General features: G+C 40.0%; 1 protein-coding gene across 24 annotated transcripts in view; it reads right to left on the bottom strand.

Moving 5' to 3' along the window:
- RIMS1 (regulating synaptic membrane exocytosis 1) overlaps positions 1-13,921 on the bottom strand; it is a 564,390-nt gene that overhangs the window by 99,546 nt on the left and 450,923 nt on the right. For 13 of the 24 annotated variants that reach the window (XM_090034757.1, XM_090034763.1, XM_090034770.1 and 10 more), the window contains one exon: positions 13,266-13,432. The exons of 7 other annotated variants lie outside the window; for them this stretch is intronic. In XM_090034757.1, the coding sequence (XP_089890883.1) occupies positions 13,266-13,432 (167 nt within the window). Of the gene's footprint in view, positions 1-5,942; positions 6,087-13,265; positions 13,433-13,921 lie in introns of all 24 variants that reach the window. 4 more of the 24 variants (XM_090034746.1, XM_090034752.1, XM_090034784.1 and 1 more) reach the window with 1 other exon arrangement.

Below are 13,921 nucleotides of genomic sequence, written 5' to 3'. Positions count from 1 at the left end.
TCACTCATGTAGAGAACTAGATGATTTCAAATTGGCAGGACCAGATATGATGAACCACAGGGTAGTGAAGGAATTGGCTGACGTAAATTCAGAGCCATTAGCTCACCTCTTGAAGAACTTGTGGAGGTCAGGTGGAGTCCCAGACGAGTGAAAAGAGAAAATATAATGCCACCTTTAAGGGAGGAGGTACGACCCAGGGAACTATAGATCAATTGGCCTGACTGACATCTGAAAAGATCATAGAGCAGCTCCTAAAGGAATTTACTGAGAAGCAGCTAAAGGAGTACAAATTGATCTGGAACAGCCGACACAGATTCATCAAGAGCATGTCATGCCTAATCAACCTAATTTCTTTCTTTGATAAGATGACAGGCTCTGTGGATATGGGGAGCAGTGGATGTGATATACCTTGATTTTAGCAAATTTTCTGACATTGTTTGCCACAAACATTCTCATTAGCAAGCTAAAGAAATACAGACTTGCTGAAAGTACGGTAAGGTGGATCTTCAGACTCAATGAAGTAGTCATCATTGGCTCAATTTATATTGGGAGGAGGTGTCAAATGTGTTCTGGATATGGTACTGTTCAGCATCATCAGTAATGATTTGGGTGATGGGACTGAGTGCACACTTAAACTTGTGGATGACACCAAGATGGGTGGAGTTCGGAGGACAGGGATAGGATCCAGAATGACCTGGATAGACTGGGAAAATGGTGCACAATCAATCAGATGAGATTCAACAAAGATGAGTGCTAAGTCCTCCACTTGGGAGATAATAATGGCATGGACAAATACAGACTGGGGGATGAGTTATTGCCTGCTGATTCCCATGTTGTTGTCCTAGTAACCACAAGAAGAACATTAAAAAAGTATGCAACGCATTTTTGGTCACCCAGAAATGAATGACACTCATTCACTGGTGAGCAGATTTAATTTATATCATACATTACTGACTGGCATAAATGTACCTCTCTGAATCATGGCACTATCCTCCTTCTTAGTAAGTCCCTTGCAAATACTTGGCATCCCACACATCTACAGACATCCTTTCAGATCCTTCAAACCCATCACTAATGATAACTCTACTTAATGGCAGCTCCAGGTAGAGGACTTGCAGGATCAGACCCAAATAAAAAATACTGTAACTATGACAATGTGCACAATTCTAACTATAATAAACACATCCTTTTTGCTCTGATCAGTGCTTTCTGTCAACAGTCAATCATTGTCCAGTTAATAATAATTTTAAGTTATTGTGGCTCCATCCTTAGTCATTAATGTTTATCAATGATCTTATTTCAATTAAACCTTGAAGAATTCTTTTCTGCCTCATTACTGATGTCAGGAATGTCAAAATGTCTTTGGGCATTTTGAGTGTGTGGCAGTGTACATTTGGATGCCTGCCACTTTAAGGGCTAGGAGCAGACAGCCAGCAAGCGCCTGATTAGGGCAGTCATTTTAGGCCCAGACACACAGGCTGGAGCAGCAGTTTGCAGCTGAAGAGGCAACACCAGGCTGAGATGCTGCTCATGGAAAAACTTGGAAGTAAGGGCAGGATCTATGGGGATGTTTAGGAGGCTCCTGGTCCTGGGCATGACCTAAAACTCCACCCTGCCAGGGAAGGGGGGTCTGGTGGGACTGTCTGTGGTGGGACAGCCCCCAAGAAATACCAGATCAGCTACTCCACTCAGTGAAAGTTGATCTGGAACAGCCGGAAGTTGGGTAGGGACACCTTAACCCCGCCCCCCCCACCTTATGGTGGATGATTGTGAGAGCAGTGTGGGCCAGGCACACCAACAAAGAGGCATCTGAGCCCATCAGGGATGTAAGTCCCTAGAGCCCCCCAAAATGGATAGTGTTGGTATGGCGGCCTACCTAGAGTAGGGTGGAAACAGGCACTTGAAGGACTATGTGTATATAGGGTGCAGATTAGGGCTGCTGCGGGTGTTTTGAAGGGCTGCACCAGGAGCATACTAAGTAGGGCTACAAGGGCAGCTTGAAGGGCAGTACATGAGCCAGCCCCATGAGCTGAGAGAAGAGTCAAGCTGCCCAGTGTGAGGCCAGGGACATATTCAGCCCAATGTCTGACATAAGGATAAGGACATATAGTGTAGGTGAACTTGCAGAATCCAAAGATGCTGCGCAGGCCTTACTGGACTGAGAGTAGCCACATTTGATGGCCAAGAGGGATCACTCAAAGAACAGGGCAATTGACAGATGACCCAGAAATGGTCAGAGTGCAAGAGGCCCCTGTGAAAGTAGGGCAGAATGATTGAGAGTGTGGAAGAGGTCAGACAGTAGACTGAATCTATCTGGCCTCAGACAGGAAAACATTATTCAATTTGTATGACATCTGTAAGGGGGGGAGGGGTGTACAGAGATGTGGATAGCACCCCGGCATATGGGTAGTGAATGGGTAGCCTCCTGCCTAATATATTATGATAACATTCAAGTCGTGGCAGGTGAGTTAGGGCAGACAGCCCACCCACTTGCCTAAGGCAATCTCAAGATCTAGCTGCGGGAAGGCCCCGTCACAGAGTGCCAAAAACATCTGGAATACAGATGTCCCTTGAACATATTAGGAATTATTAAAATATAAGATTGATGAATTGTGGCCTCCAGATCCTTCAGAACAAGCACTTTAAAATGGTAAATAGACCTGAAACTGCTAGACTGTGTTAAAGAAAGTAAAAATTGATCATATTTTTTTGATTATTTCATCTCCAAGTACAACAATAGATTAACAGGGTGGTTCTTGCTCATGAAACACTCGCAGAATTATGCCAGTCAGCCAAAAAGAAATAGAGTATGTTCTGTGAGATATCTAATAACTTCTAACTAACAACATTTTTCCTTTCATCCTTGTCTATTCCAGGATAATATTGGTTTACTTAAAATTTTGTTCAGAAGCAAAGACAATAAAGAATTATTATCTGACTTTAGTCTCCAGACATACTGACTACATCAACAAGGATAAACCAAAAGCAGTTGAGGCACACTCCTTTTGTGTGCTTAAAGTAAGAAATCTGCAGATATATATCACCAATACCTCAGATAATCTCCTCCCTGTATAAGTTTACTTACGAATAGATGGTTTTATCATACTGTTCTTATAATGTTGGTCAAATTTATAACGAAAACCATTTTATATCATTGCACTTAAAAGTTATATAAGTTGAAATACCTTTTCTACTCTGTTAAGATCCTAACCAATGAATCCTCGAGACTGAATATTAATGCTATTTGCCACATATACTTTATTATCATTTTCCAAAAGCTAACTACAGCTATATTGCAAAAAATACATTAGAGCCCACTGCTTATCCTTTTCAGACATAACTTTCTGCTTGATGAAATGGAAAATTAAACCTCAGTATTAACTTGTTTGATCAACTCAAACTTGCTAACATCTTAAAATTTCCACAAGTGTTTTCACCATAAAAGTCAGACTACTTTTGTTTCCGTACTTTTTTCTTAACAACTTATATTTTATTTTATATGCTATGAGTATATAGTTACATATGAAATGCCTACAAACTTAAAATAATTATATATGATTATGAAAGAGAATGAACTTGAATAATCTTCTGAAGATGTGAATCTTAGGCCCCTGGCAGACGTTATATTTATTTGCCAGTTATACTATAAATAGTAAATATTCCACATGTTCATGTAATTAATGACACACCAAATTGGAAAGCAGTCACAAAAATATTTCACAAAATACATAAACCATTTTGATAGCTGGCTTCCATTACCCCTTCAATTCAACATATTGCAGGGTGGCCCCACCATGCAGCCTGATGCCAGCAGCCTGGCAAAGCTTGCTTGACAGCTCCCTGCATGTTGGCAAGCTGACAGCAGCAAGGTACATCTCTGCATGGGACTTCCCCCTGCTGTTTTCAGGGTGCCTAGTTGAAGGGAGCCTATCACTTGGGTTGGCAGATGACCCTCAGAGCTCCCTGCAATCCAGCATCAGAACATGCCTTGTACCTCAGCCCCCATGGAAGCTGTGGGATAAGGCAAACACTGTGCCAGGCCAGGATGAGTTGTAGGACTTCCTCTGACCCAGCTGGTTGACTGTCTTCTCCCATAGCTCTCATGGCACTTGACACATCTCAGCCACAGGGATCCTAGATTTCAGAGAATTCCTGGATTTCATGGACACTAGGGCTGGAAGGGACCTTGAAAGATCACCAGGTCCAGCCCCCTGCCCAAGGAGCAGGAAGTCAGCTAGGGTCAAAGGATCCCACCAAGATAGGCATCCAACTGTTTCTTAAAAGTGTCCAGAATAGGTGGTTTTACTACTTCTGGGGGGGAGTTTATTCCAGGCCCTGGGGACAGTAAAGAATTTTTTCCTTATGTCCAGCCTAAAATGGTCTTCCAGGAGTTTGTGACCATTGGACCTTTTCTTCCCATGGGGTGCCCTGGTGAACAGTTGTTCTTCCAGTTCCTGATTCACACCCCTTATGCACTTATAGGCTGCCAAGTCACCCCGACCCTATACTTTTCTAAGCTGAAGAGTCCCATGTCTCTCAGCTTCTACATAAGGCCTGCTCTCTTGTCCTCTAATCATGTGCATGGCTGTCCTCTGGACCCTCTCAAGCTTCTCCACACCCTGTCTGAATTTTGGAGCCCAGAACTGGACACAGTAGTCCAGCTGTGGTCTCACCAAGGCCGAGTAAAGTGGGAGGATGACTTTCTGGATCTTGCTTGAGATGCATCAGTAGATGCAAGCCAGAGTCTTGTTTGCTTTGCTGGCTGTGCCATTGCATTGGTAGCTCATGAAGTTCCCACGTCCCAGGGTTCCCATGTACCAAGACCTTAAAAAACACAGGTGTTTAGCTGGACTGTACACAAGGCTTTTTGACATCCTGGTGCACAGGGCTCTAGGACTGGCCCCAGTGCAGACCTAGGGAAGAAAACACAATCTGATGATTGTTGGTCCCATCCTTGCAACTACAGTGGGTCATGCTAGGCTGTGGACACCTGGCTTTCAATTTGCTGGTGAACAGGAGTCTGGGCTGGAGAGACTGGGATATCATTCCTGATCCTAAAATCCTACATCCTGTCAAGCACATGTGATATTGCAGGAGGAGCAATTGGGATCAGGGATCAGATTCTATCACATCATTAAATGAATCAGTACCTGGGGGCCTATGGACGATGAGTCAGGAACTATGATGAAGGGTACTAGCAAAACCTCTGACCAAAGTTTTTGGAACATTAAAATTGTCCACAAGTGAAATTCTTATCAACAAATATGAGTTAATATGGAAAAACGTTTTTGAGATGAATCTAACCAAAATGTACTCTTTGCAACTTCAAGGAGAAATGGATTAGATCAGGACTGGTGGAGAGAAAAAAGTTAATAGTGTTTCTCTTTCAGTAAATGGGATGGGGAGATTGGAAAATATAATCTGAACTAGTGGAGTTCAGGCTGGCAACTGGCCCCTACCTCCACCTGTCGGGGAAGGGACATAAATTCTGTCCCTGAAGCTGGCGCCCCTTTGACGTTTAAATTAGCAACTTTCTCCACCCTTCTGGGATTTATCCAGGACTGAGGGATTTCTTCTCTTATGTATCTGATCAAAATGACTAAATGGACTAAGAGAGGTCTCTTGTGTATGAAATGAACTCTATGTTAAAATTAATAAACAGGAATGCACATTGTATCCTTAAGATTAGGTTCCCTGGCTGCAAAACAAAAGAAGTTTCAACTCAAAGCAACCTTCAGTCACTGACAGACTTTCCTGGTTGTATGAAAAAAAAATCCTAGAATTCCCCAGCAGGTAATCTACATTTTAATTTTGCTCTTTCATGTGATAAACAAGGTATGCATAGGAAAAAGGTCTTTAAAGCACCCAAGCCACTAAGATTTCAAAAACTATGAAGCAGCAGAATTAGGAAAGACAGATGAGGGCAGGAAGTTAACCTGTACCTCAAATCAGCAACAGAATGACATCTCCTTTTCTTGTCTTCAAGATTCAGTTTCTTTTCATTTTCCCTCGTCTTGCCATCTGATTCCCATGACATCTTTCCTTCTTTTTTGACATCATTTCTGCAGATCTCTAAGGACTTTGACCTTTCCATAGCCACAACATGCAGGCATGCAAAATTAAATGTAGACAGCTCAAATTGAAAATAATGGACTCCAGATGCTAACTCTAGATTCACCTGATGAAATGCTTTTCAACATTATATAAACAAGACTTTATGAGACAAAACATTTGAATGTAATCCACTGTAATCTACATTTGAAAAGAATTACAAGTTTAATTTTAAAAATATGTTATTTAATTTTATAAGACCTAAATCAGTATGGGTTAAAGAGAAAAATGATCCCAAAGTGCAGCATTCTAAAATATGAATATCTAAGTAGCAATGATTTGATCTTGTGAGATTTGCTCCTGACCAGTTCCATTGACTTTACTGGGCATATAAACACCAGGAACATTCACATTCATAAAGAACTAATCATTAGGGGTCCAGCACTTGAGGAGATGGCTGGGCTGACCCTGGGGCTGGCTGCCATTTTCATGGGCTGAGTGTGGTGGGCTCCCCCTATACCTCTGATTGGCGACAGGGCCCCAGCAGTCCCACTTCTCCCTGCAGATTGCCACAAGGCCTGAAACTGCAGCCTAATTATCCTGATTAAGCCCAGGGAAGCCATTAATCCATCCTTAATAGCCCATGGATTAACGGCTTCCCTGGGCTTAATCACTGTATTTGTAAACTATGGTTTTGAGCCATCTCCAAGTGGAGGCAGCCTCTGCGTCTCCTCTGCAGGCCCCACTATTCCCTCCAGCTTCCCATTATGCTCCAAGACTTGTCTTCTTGCTAGTAAGTTTTGTTGGGGTTTTTTGTTTGTTTGGGGGCGGTTTTTTTGGGGGGGGGAGGGGTTGTTTGCAGCAAACCCACCAAAACTTCAGAGCCTGCTTTTTTATTGTGAACTGCCTGAACTCGTAGTTTTCATGAAAATCAGGCAATCATGATTTTGGTAGGTCCCTATTAATCATGGAAAGATGTTTGCATGCAAATAGTTTTTCTCACAATAAAAGTCCCATTAAAGTGAAAGTGTTCACTAACCTACAGAAAGTCAATTATATGTGCAAGTTCTTGCAGGATTTTGACCAAAGGATGAATGGGAGTAAAGAGATGTTAATTATGGACAAGGCTGCCAAATGCTGTTAATATGACTGTTACTGACCAATTTGTTACTCCTAAACTTTTGTTATCAACTTTTTTTCAACTACGCATAAACGTATTTTTAAAAGTGGTGTCATTGATTCAAATCTGTTTAATTTGATATAGATATATAAGTACCCTGGTAGCTCAGAATTTAGACCTAGGCACTTAAGAGGGGGGGGAGAAATTAAAACAATTATTACAACAAGGTATTCTCACACAGATCTGATTCAACTTCAATTCTCTTCAATGGGCTAAAGCCTGAGCCTATTCAAACTGATCCAAAGCTCAGTGAAGTCAGTAGCAAAATTTACACTGACTTCAGTAAAGCCTGATCAGGTCCTGTAGGGTGGAAACAGGAAATGCAGGCTGTTTGCAAGATGTTATAGATTAATTTTTTTTCAAACAGAAAACACATCTTAACTAGTAAACAATAAATTATACATTGCCTATAATTTATGAATGTATATAATTCATACCTCTATATAACATATAATTAATAGAATTCACACCTTACATGGCTTTATTTGCGTACAGTATGGCTTCAGAAGCCATCAGTATTCTCCTTCATCTGAACTAGGAAAGGACGCCATTAGTAAATTATCAAACCAATAATAATTAATACAGTACTATATGTTTATGTGGGTGCGCAGAAATTCGTATATATTTTTATACACATCTATATAGTGTTCTATTCAATCTATACATGCACATTCACAAGTATATGCATATTATATGCATGTAATATATATATATATATAAAATATGTGTATTAGGTACAATCTATTTAAGTCAGGAAATGCATCTTATTTTTCAGGGATATAGCTTGTAGCCATGTTGGTTTAAAATGCAAAGGCAGACAAAAGTCTTGGGCTAGAGGTGATATCTTTTATTAGACCAACTAAATAGTAGCCAAAAAATTCTTTCTTTGTAAGCTTTTGGGTCCAAACACCTTTCTTCAGGCAGAGGAGAATTCAAAGATTGTAAAAGTTCTCCCAGGCGGAAAAGAAACTTCATCTTGCACATGGGAGGTAAAGGATGGTTTGGTTCCCCTGGGTTTCAATGGCCATTTGTAAAAAAGTTGCTCTGTGTATATGCAGATAATTTTTTTGCTACTATTTGGTTGGTTTAATGAAAGATATTACCCCTAGGCCAAGACTTTTGTCTGCCTGAAACATGGAAAATATTGTAATTAGCTGTTTGGAAATGTAAACTTCATTGCTAAATAGGAAATAAGCAAAATTCAACTCCCTGTCTAACATCTGACATGTTCAGGGAAGAAACTTGCTAGAGCTTGGTCTCTGCCTAATCTGGATATTCACAGAGCAGCTTTTTCCGCAAATGGATTTTGAGCCCAGGGGACCACCCCATCCTTTACATCCCCAAGATTCAGATTCAAATTATGCTCATGAACCTGCCCTATATTTCTTATTGCACCAAATGGACTAATCAACAGATTCTATTTTCCTTCTCCAATACCAAAAGGAGACACTGGAATTATAAGGTAAAACCAAGGTCCTGTTCATTATTTTGTTCCTCATTTAGAGCCAGATTCTGCTATTCTATTTTGACAAGGTCCCTTCCAGCCCTAAACTTCTGTGCATAGTTTCTTCCCAGTAGCTCAGTACTTAAAACTGGCTGTAAAAAGCATGGATTTAAAAAATGGAGGTCTGCTGTGGAAAGACAAGCTTCTGGTAGTAACATGTTAATCTTCTTATGACTAAATCAGACTCTTCTGACATTACTATTAATAAACAGTTGTAATGGAGTTGATGTAGCTCTGATGGAATTACTTGGACAAGCAAGGTGGGGAAGACTTTTGGCTTTGTTTTGAAATGAAAATGCAAAGCATTGAAGATTTGTGTTTTGATGTTGTATCAGTTGTACTGAAAAAAATGTCAATACTTGTGGACAAGCCCCACTTACAGGGTATATACAGACATTTGGGGAGGTTAGGAGGAAGGTAAATTGAGTTAAAAATGGCCACCCAAATTAGGGTGAGTCAGGATGGGGGGCTAGTAGGGGAGAATTTGGGGGACAAGTGGGAGTCTATAGGGGTACTTGGGTAATCAGGGGGTCTAGCAAGGTCCACAGGGGATTGGGAGAAAGTGGGGACTACAGGTGTAGGGAGGGTTGATGGCGTAGGTTTTAGTGGCACTGGGGGGCTAGTAGAGTCTTTTGGGGGTAGGGAGGTTCAGGGACCAAGTGGGGTTTGTGGGGAGGCTTGGGAAGATTGCAGGTGCATTTGGCAGGATTGAAGACATTTTCCAAACCCACTAAACCCCCCACTGATTTCCTGAGCCCACCCTGCTGCCACCAACCTGCCTGTAATCCAGCAAACCTCTCCTGGGACAGGTTTTACCAGTTGTCACAAGTCCTGGAAGCCTAACTAAAGCAAGTCAGAGTTGGGGGAGGGGTATACACATTGGGGGGCTTTTTCTGCCAAAGACCAGGAGCCCCTTTCCCCCTCCCCCCACTACACAAACAACCCCTTCCCCAGCAAAGCAACCACCCACCCCTTCCCCAAGCCCAACTTACTTCCTCAGATCCCAGCACTGGCAAATGTGATAAAACTACTGCTGGGAGCAGCTTGCAGGATGTGGGGTTTGAGAGATTGAGATAGCTGGCTGGTCTGCAAGGGGGAATATTGCAAGCCAGCTAGCCCTCTTTTTAGGGGTGGTGCAAGAAGCCCAGGGGCTAAGAACAGCCCAGTGCTGGTTGGGGGGGAGGTTAGAAATAATGCAGCCCCAAGGCTGGACCAATGATTAGGCTTTTCCAGCCCAAGGGTTGCGCTGGGAACTGTACAGAAGTTCATTTGCATCCTGAACTTCAGTTCAGTCAGACCTGATCTGTTTTAGATGACCTCTGAGAGAGAGTTAAATTAGATTAATAGATTCATAGATATTAGGGTCGGAAGGGACCTCAGCAGATCACTGAGTCCCATCCCCTGCCTCAGGCAGGAAAGAGCGCTGGGGTCAGATGACCCCAGACAGGTGCTTGTCCAGTCTCCTCTTAAAGACCCCCGAAGTAGGGAAGAGCACCAACTCCCTTGGAAGCCCATTCCAAATTCTGGCAACCCTTACCATGAAGAAGTTTTTCCTGATGTCTAACCTGAATCTGGAAACTGCCAGTTTGTGGCTGTTATTTCTAGTTACTCCAAAGGGTGCCCTGGTAAACAAAGCATCGCCTATCTCTTGCTGTCCCCCCCGATTACTTTGTAGACAGACATATTGGGGAGGACACATGCATTTTTAAATTGATCTAACCGTCCTGTACTTCTGTATAGTTTACACTAAGGTAGACTTAACTAGGGATCTAAGTATGAGGACCGCACCTAGATGAACTAAATTAGATCGGAGGCCATTTTTTTACATGATGTAATCTCCTTCTAACCTCCCTGAATGTCTGTACCTAGCCACAGTGTAATAGGAACAACATTTATATTAAATTATGGTTAAAAAGAGCAATCCAGAATGTTTAAGGATACATAAATACCATACACACTTAAATATAAAAGACACCAAGAAATAATGGGTGAGTACACTGATTTTATGGTAAACTATGTAGATAAATCTGGCAATGTTTATTATATTTTATTTTGCAAAACTAAATGCTTCTATAAAAATACTTTGGGTTCTGAAGCATATTTACCTAGGATCAGAATCAGACAATGTATGCATTCTGCAGGGGTTTTTTTCTTTATGCCAAGTCAACAAAGCCTTTCACTTTATCAGCTCTTTGAAACGTTTCCATCTTTAAGTTCATTTCAACCATAAAATTTCTTTCTAAACTAACTGTAAAGTTTCAGTATCCTTAGACCCTAGCATGAGTAAATTTTTCCTGTGAACGTAATAAGCAGTTACGTCTAGAGATTTCTTCATTTGCTAATAGATGCTGTGTAAGTTTTCACCTATTAAGAATATAGCTTAGTGCCTTATTGAAAAGTTACTGGGGCAACTAAATCCGGATGTTATGAAAGTGTTTAAGAATGAAACTGTCAACTATAGGTACTGCTATAGTAAGGAGGGCTGCAGCTTAGTTTTTTGGTTTGGATGGCACATCAGATGTGACAATTTTAGAATTTTTGTACGATTTGCTTGTGTATTATCATAAGAACTCTTAATAAGGTTGTACAACCCCTTAGAAACAACATATAGCCAATCATGTCGTAAATGTAAAATTAGTAAGAAAAAATACTACCTTATAAAAGCTTAAGTGTCACACTTGGAAGGAGTCCACTGCCTTGGTCCAAATGCCACCTAGACCTTTGTTTTCCAGGTGTTGTATGCCTTTATATTTAAGCTACCTCAAGTGAATGCTAGTTAATGTGCCTAGGGAACTTTACTGGCAAAGCCAATAGCCACCTATGGATTTTCAGAAGCCTAAGGAGTTAGTTGGGAATTTTGTGGATCGAGTTTCTGAACTTGGGCACTTAAATTCCTCCTAAGATTTTTGTGGATCTGAGCATCAAGTCTCTCAGTCTATTCTTCTGAAGCAGTTCAGCTTTGTATAAATCAAATTTGGCCAGAGAAAGGCTGAGTATATTCTACAGTATTTATACTTAACTTGAGGCAAAAATTCAATTCTTCCTCTGCCACAAAGCAGAAACAGGATTTCCCAGACCCCAGCTGATGGAAATATTGACTCTTACAAAGCCTGAGTTTCTCTCATTCCACCTTGGACACCTGAAACCCTTCGTGACAAATCTGGGTCAAAATGTTTATGTGAAAAATTTTATTTTGATGAATCTGTACTTTCCAACAGAAAAAAGTCAAAATCAGTTGTAATGGAGGGAACTTGGCAACTAGAAAACAACATTTTGCCAGGATCAAAGCCTCTCAGAGCAATAGAAACTGAAGAATTAGGCCCCAATCCAAAATATCACTTAAGCATGTGAATAGTATCATTTAAATTCTTTCCTAGATTATGACTTTACATTATCACCCTCAAATATAATTTTACCTAGTTGAAATAAAATATTTCTAATATATTCAAAATAGGATGATCTTTCTTTCCACAATAAATTTAACTCACCCAGCTGATGTAAAATCCCAGTTTTAAGTTCTGCTGAAGTAACTGATTATTGTGAAAGCAGAAACAGAACAGCAGTCTACACCTAATTTCCAGCGCTATTGGTAAGCATGGGTAGCATCATGTTGTGATATTAAGTGATAAGTTTCTAGTCTTTGATCATACTGACAGTTGTTTTTGGAAATGATAAGTTTAAAAGCTCTTAATTTAGCTACTCCTCTAAGACACCCACTTGGAAAAGCAGCTGTTGTTAGAGTTCAGTCCCAAGGGGGATGTAGTGACAGATTACAGGCCCATTTTGGCACTCATTGACACCCCTGGGAGTTGCTTCATTGCCTTTAATGAAGTATGATAGAACCATCTGTACACCTAAACACCACTGCCATTGAAAGTAAATTACTGTCAAGGAAGATAGAGATGTCTGGGCTACAAATAACAGAAATTAAATTGCTCTTGTAGCAATGGTGTATTTAAGAATCAATATGTTTTATAATTGTTTCACACACATAAATGGAACTGTATATTAAACTGCATTTTGTGCAAAGGCCAAGTTGGTTCACTGAAGTTTAAGGTACTTTCAACTGCCTAGATGAAATTAAATTATTTATATACATATAAAACAAGAGTAGATCTTATATTAGGAAAGTAAGACAAACTCAGAAGATTTCAGTGCTTGGGTACCTGCTGCAAAGTTTTACTTTCATTATATTTTTCAAAGTGATTCATTGCAAGGATTGAGATGATACTGAAGTTCCTACAAGTTTGTACTGGTACAGACATTTGATGTTGCCCAGGCTACAAAGTTTGTGTTTACCTGTTTAAATAGCTAAATGCTATGGTGCAAAACATCTTCATTTTATAGAAAACTATGAATTAAAATTTCCGTGTGTGTGTGTGTGTGTCTGAGAGTGTATAGATAAATATTGTAAGTATTTACAGTGGTACAGTCAGCAAATTTCAGTTATTTCTAGTTGTATTTTTATTTTGCGTTTCATTTATACAAACAAGAGGATAGCATATATTTAAATTAACATTGTAAACTCACCTGATTCTGCCCCTTGGGCGCTCAGATTGCTCTGACATAAAGCTTGTGCTGCTGAGGCGTGAGGCACTGCTGGTACGGGAAATGGCTGACACATCACTGACATCACTATCTGATGATTTGGCAGAGACGTTATCACAACTTCTGTACTGATCTGTTTGTATATTATACTAAAGATTAAAAAAAGAAAGCATAAGGATTCTTATCAAATAATAATGTGCACCAAGTCAACAAATCATTGATTGTGACAATTCTTGTTAACTCCTACACTATCCAGAAAAGTTGCAATATTCTTAGGAAACTGCATATAGTTAAAATAATATCAGGGAACATGAAAATACTAGAGTTTATTTCAAGTACCTGTATAATATTTGGTGCTGACAGGAAAAACTAATGAGATGCATGGAACTTTAGAATTTTAATGTATTTGCTATTATGTGCACTAAACTGTGATTTTTATATAAATAAAATATTTTATTTACTTCTAGACATTTCTGTGGTTCTGTTGTGCAAGTAAGAGAATAGGATACATTTAAATTGGCACTGAAAACTCACCTGATAATAATATTTTATCACACTAAATAAAATATTATTACAATAAACAAATATGTTATTACAATATTTTTATTAAAATAAAAATATTTTATTTACTTCTAGAC

This window comes from Crocodylus siamensis, chromosome 1 (assembly GCF_052110815.1).
Source record: "Crocodylus siamensis isolate JL-2025a chromosome 1, ASM5211081v1, whole genome shotgun sequence".
NCBI lineage: Eukaryota > Metazoa > Chordata > Crocodylia > Crocodylidae > Crocodylus > Crocodylus siamensis.
The sequence above is the reverse complement of the archived record's forward strand: the minus strand, read 5'-3'. Positions and strand labels throughout refer to the sequence as shown.